The 6,000-nt window shown below is 36.7% G+C and overlaps 1 protein-coding gene across 3 annotated transcripts in view; it reads right to left on the minus strand.

Annotated features, from left to right (window-relative positions):
- Nucleotides 1–5,785, minus strand: part of LOC126977086 (beta-1,4-glucuronyltransferase 1) — a 30,168-nt gene extending 24,383 nt beyond the window's left edge. Inside the window, exons 1-4 of one of the 3 annotated variants that reach the window (XM_050825779.1) lie at nucleotides 5,580–5,785; nucleotides 5,313–5,419; nucleotides 3,353–4,266; nucleotides 2,560–2,716 (exon numbers count right to left, since the gene is read on the minus strand). In XM_050825779.1, the coding sequence (XP_050681736.1) occupies nucleotides 2,560–2,716; nucleotides 3,353–4,266; nucleotides 5,313–5,366 (1,125 nt within the window). In that variant the 5' untranslated portion in view covers nucleotides 5,367–5,419; nucleotides 5,580–5,785. Of the gene's footprint in view, nucleotides 1–2,559; nucleotides 2,717–3,352; nucleotides 4,267–4,348; nucleotides 4,500–5,312; nucleotides 5,420–5,579 lie in introns of those variants that run through there. The other 2 variants (XR_007732145.1, XR_007732144.1) reach the window with 2 other exon arrangements.
- Between the last annotated feature and the right edge of the window lie 215 nt (nucleotides 5,786–6,000).

Genomic DNA, 6,000 nt, shown 5'->3' on the forward strand with positions numbered 1-6,000 from the left:
CTATTATAAGCTGCCACATAATGTTCGTGAGATTATAATAATTATGAAGATAGTTGTGTCGTCCGACTATTAGTCAGTACATTCCATTCTAACAGAGAATTAACTACCTATTGGTTAAGGAATAAGGAAAGTAGAACACAGCGAAACTTTCGCCAATAATTATGGGAATGGCAACCGACTTACGTACTGCATTATCCTTTAGCAACGTGTCCGAGACAGTACCTAAGATTCTACCTTTTACACAAAACTGAAAAAGAAATAATATAAACTAGAAAAAAAAGTCTTGTTAGGTGCAAAAATATACACTGTCTCACATTGATTTTTGACTTGATTTGAATTATAATTGAGCGAAGCGAAGCTGAGCGGAGCTCCCACCGGATGAGTCCAATTGATTTCTGTGTTAAATTGTTTGTCAGCCATTTCTGGGCTGATTTTAGAAAAATTTTGAACTCATAGAAAGCTTTCGAAATTTTCTAGGATATTGCGAGAAAGAATTTTGAATTTGGACTTGATTCAATTATAATAATTAAAAAGAAACATGATTTACAAATTATTCTAAATTAGGACGCGCTATTTATTTTTATTTAAATTTGAGCCGATTGATCAAATCACAATAAGTTAATTTTTGTTTAGTTTTTTTGTACACAGACTTTTATTTCACTCTAAAATCTCCTGTAAACTCCCTAAAAGTCATTATTCGGATACATTCAATAAGTAAGGGGCGCCATCTATAAATTACGCTGTGACCAATTACTGGAGCGCGAGGCGAGGCGAGGCGACGAGCGCGGACAAAAAGCAGTAATTTATTGCGGCGCGGGCGGCGGGAGGCGGGCGATATCAACGCAATATATTTTTTGTCGCAAACTCTAGTGGGCTGTAAATCTGTGAATCGTTTTCAGTTCGATATTACAAGCAGTAAAAGTGTTCTGTGATTACAAGCTACATTGTAAGGATATGGGACAATTACATAATAGCTAACTTTTTAATATAGGAACGCAGAAAGATAATGTGGACGGTACTTGTGTGAATAATGGAATACTTCGTGGCATTTCGAACGAATGCGCACAAGCTGATGACATACCATTGTTTTTCCATAAATTCCTGTACCTATCTATTATAAACCTTACTATAAGCTGCTAAACGTCAAAACGAAATCATCGCAAGTCATCCGCGTAGTCTGGACATTTATTTATTTATTGGTTATCAACGGCGTTACAGTAAACGTTAATAAACAATAATATAAAACAGTATTCTTAAGGTCTAAACCACTTTCAAGAGGTCTTTTGCAACTTCTATTTATAGACTCTCTGACTGCTGCGCATGTACAGTGACAATTTGGTACAATGTCTAAGATTGGGTCTACAAAAAACAACGGCGATAGAAATCAATGGAATGAAAAAGAACATGTTTGTATAGGGGCCCAGGCGATAATTTGGTACAAGCGTTATTTTCTTGAAATTCTTTCGTTTTGAGTATTGTCATTTCCATGAAATCAATCTAATTATCACTATACACTGGAATCAAAACATTGGAATGGGGTCATCCCGGGTAATCCGCGTTGGCAAACAGCCAATCACAGCGTCACACCACAAACGCCATTGTTGCGTTGTTCTATTGGCTGGAAATAACTCGAATCATAGCGGTCATTCCTGTAACACTCGAATTTTCAGTGACGTTTGTAATTCCAGCTTTGAATTATTCGTGATTACAGATAACGGTTTCATTTATATTTAATGTCAATTTTAAGACTTGCTCAACTTGATTTCATACAATTCCAAGAAATGCACGTAGGTACGTTTTGCTTGAATTAACATATATTTCTCTGTGAATTTCAGCATATTTTAGAGACTACAGGGGAAAATTCAGATTTTTAATTGAAGAGAGTGGTACTTTCTAAAAGCATTACTTACAACCCGTGATTACACCAAATACTACCTCTACTCCGAGGCAGGTATATAGCCGAATTTCTCCACCAGTCACTACGTCAAAATAAGAAAATTCGACCCGCAGCATTGGGCTAACCCTACCTACTTTTCACAAGTAAATATTTGCCGTGCACAGCCACTTTGTGGAATCAACTGCCGATTGCTGTATTCAAAAACCTTGAAGGCCATTTAATCCATCGTAATATTATAAAATCTCTATCGAAAGATTAATTAGCTTAATGGAATAAAAAATGTTCATTGATGGGTACCTTGTGTGGTCGCGGGGAGCGACTCTCGCTCAAGGTCACTGGCATTTAGCCCTGATTTCACGAATGACACTTCAAACTGAGTTTTCGGTTTATTTAGTATAGTAGCACGTTCACGAAAACCGAGTTTAGGTGTCATAAACAATTTAGAATGTATCATATAGCTGGCAAAACTATCTTCAATAAGTCTATACCAAATTAAATTTTTATACTTCAGTGTTTCAAACTACTTACAGTGTTTCGGACATTGATCCTATCATGAAAATAAGAGGACTGATATGTGTAAGCAAAAACAGGAACATGTTATAATAAAAATCAATATCCTCTGCACTGCTGTTAATCGAGATTTTTCAAGATGGGAAACATACCTGGGTGTTCCTAGTGAAACCGTAGCCCAGGAAGCGTTCATCGTGCGGCGGCACTGTGTCCGACGCCACATAGAACGGCTCGTACAGGAGCTCGAAGTTTGTCACGTTGTGACTCACGTGAGTTGCCAAGCTCTCGTTGCCACCAGTTGACTCCCATCTATAGCACCGGCAAACCATCATGAAATCATTACCAGCTCAAAATTGTTATCCCCTCCACAGACTTGCTATTTGTTTTTCTGGATCGGGGGTTCTGAGCAATTAAGGACGGAGCACCTTTGATAGCTTTTGTTGGTTACATGTCTAATAACCTGCTGCAGCTAGCAAGATTTAATTTCGTCTACTGTGTATGTTATGATAGCTGCGCAAAAATAAAAATTAACGTAATTGTTTTTTTTTCATATCTATAGATCCTCGGTGCACATTATCGTCTCGAATAGATCTAGTATTATACTTTAGCTTTCGATCGAAAAAACGTTTTAATGCGACTCCAAACTTATACGTTATATTTCATAGTTACACATATTGATACTACCGATACCATCGAGGGAAGTACAGTTCAGAAAATATTTAAATGAATGATACAATATACATACGAGCAGTGCAATGTACATAGACGTTAAGGAAGAATCTGGTCAAAAAATGTGTAAGAACCGTAATCGTAAGATTAAAAATAAGAACAATTCTTATATGGTCAACATTTAAATAAGTGCACCCGTACACAAGCACCTAGGTTGTGAATGAATGCTGCTGGTAATGCTTATCTTGCTCTCACTTGGAATAGTTTTGTACTAACCTTGTAAAATTTGAGGCATACTGGTTGTATATAAATACTCTTCTATGAAACGGCACTGCTAATTTATTCTTCGATAGCCTTAGCAACGCTTTTTTATTCACAGGAAAATTTGCAACTCGTGTGTCTAACTCGTATGTCGGTATTACGTAAGCGCATAACTCACATTTAGGGGTTTTAGTAAAAAAAATATCCAGCTCCTCAGCCATCCCCTTAGAAGGGACTATGTCAATGTCTACCAAAAATGTGTACTGCGAATGACAGTTTTTTCTGGCAAGATTCCTCAAATGGTTTTGAGGATAGGGATGTCTAGATCGCCAAGCCGAATCCGGTTCACCTTTTCCCATGAGCGAAGGTTTTGCGTCACAGTTTCTGGCCCAACTTGGTACTTCCCCGTGTACTGCTAGCTTCAACCCTGGCGTAGCCACATGTATTGCCATTCTCGAGTATAACTCTGGTTGACATCTAAAGAGCCACATCGTAAATGCTCTTAGCAATCGCAGTTCGTCACCAACAATAAAAACCGCTACTGAAACTGGACCCGACCAATGCGCTGTCGTAGCGAGCAGTTCGTGTAGCCTTTCGATAGAGCTCTGAGTAGCCAAGGCGACCTGCCGACTTGCTGACGCATCAACATACATATCTCCCACTGCGGCGTAGTCAAAGAGCTTGTAAGATCTTGTGTTATCCCATCTGCCTAAGTTTAAATCAAGCCGAGAAATCGGGTCGTCAACAACAATTGAGTTTGGGGCGGTCTCTAAGCACGGCTCACACGTCTGTTCTATGATTTGAGGTAGTGAAGTAGTGGAGTAGAAGCAGTTTGTTGGTCGAAGTAGCCACAAGTTCGCGGCAGCATTGTACAGTACAATTCCTATTGCAGCAAGCGTTACAACAGCCCATTGACACCGCCAGCGCCACTGGAAAGAATAACCATATTTGAAATATGACAGAATAAACAATTTAAACCACATAATGGTAAACACCTATGGGTTTACCCACACAAATTAAAACCACCGAGTTCCAACCGCTTTGACATATATCTTTAATTTGAACAGGGCAGACAAGGTTAAACATCTCTTCGTCATATTAATAAAATCAAATTACTAATAAGGCTAGACCGTCTCATTTTGTATTCGTTCATATGCGTTGATGTTTCAATGTTTTACAAAATACAAACGAATATTAAAATAACATAGTTATGTCAGTTACCAAAATAGTATATTTGACGTGAAATGACATGTACTCAAATATCTGGCTGATTTACAACAAGTCTTAATGAACTTATGGTATATGTCTATTACTTTATTACGCATATGATAATAGCAAACCGTACACCACAGCATCACACGTTTGCACGTTTATTGTTGAGGTATAAAGATTCTAAGGATATTATTTTAAAATCCAAAACTTCTGTGCGTTGCCGCAATACGTTAGTCACCTTAACTATTGAGACATAAGGCCGTATCCCCATACATAATGAACAATGCCGAAAGAAAGATATGGAATGAACGAGAAACAGTAGGTTCAGCAAGGCGGATGATCGTATTAGAGGGAGACCTTTAACTGGCTTTAGTACGTCGTCATTCCTTGTGTGTAAACAAGGCCCATGGCTTAGATCTATAAAGCGTGCTTAGACTTTGCTCAGAGTTTACTTACATAAAACTCAGGTGAGTTTGTTTTATTTATAATTTGGTGATTTTTACGTACATTTCAAAATCCTTTCAGTGTCTTTTTTTATGCAACAAACAAACGAGCAGGGTGGTTAACAAATGTTAAGTAAAAAGGCGAAACAAACTTATCCAGAAATACCAGAAATCGAAGTTCAGAATGATCTATTCTTTCCCTTATAATCTGAGTCTAATAATGTAGTAGAACTAATAGGGTTGCTATTACTTCAACTACATTATAACAGTTTATGTTAAACCCTATGTAATCTAAATAAAAACTAGGTATGATAACTTACGAGTCTTTCGTTGCGTATCTGTGCCATTGATCGTTGTGATCTGTTCTGCTGCATTTATACTTTAAGGCGCTATCATCTTCTTTTACACATTTTTTATTGTGCTATTCCTATGAAATACAATTTTTATAGTTAGTTACGAATGATTTATTTGGAGGATTGAAACAAATGTAGCAGTTTATAGGTAACTATAAACTTGTAATGGTACATTTTATTGAGCTTAAAATTTAGTTTATTCATTCGAATTGGTTTCTTTAGTAATTTACTTACCATAAAAGGTGCTGTTAGTCTATTGTTAATATATTTGATTTTATTGTGTGTTAATATTTTTTTCTGTTTCAGAATTGTGGTTGACCCTTGTTCTTGCTTGTGTGAAAAATAATTTTATATTTTTATTCATAATTTGATAATATTTATTTGCTTTTACACTGCATTAAATAAAAGGTTTGATTCAAATTTGGAATAATGTTTTGTTGATAAAGCACGGGCTATACGATCAATTCGGCGCATGCGTTAAAACTGTACATGCGTATTGCGATTTTAGATATTAGGGAAATGCAAACCTAAATATTTACTTTTTTATAATAATTGTAGGATTGAAAGATGAAACGGACACGCGGGAACCAAACCATGAATATTACTGTCGTTTAAGAATGAGTAGGTATGCGCTTTTTCGATATTTTTCCCTTAT

This window comes from Leptidea sinapis, chromosome 43 (genome assembly GCF_905404315.1).
Source record: "Leptidea sinapis chromosome 43, ilLepSina1.1, whole genome shotgun sequence".
NCBI classification, from domain to species: domain Eukaryota; kingdom Metazoa; phylum Arthropoda; class Insecta; order Lepidoptera; family Pieridae; genus Leptidea; species Leptidea sinapis.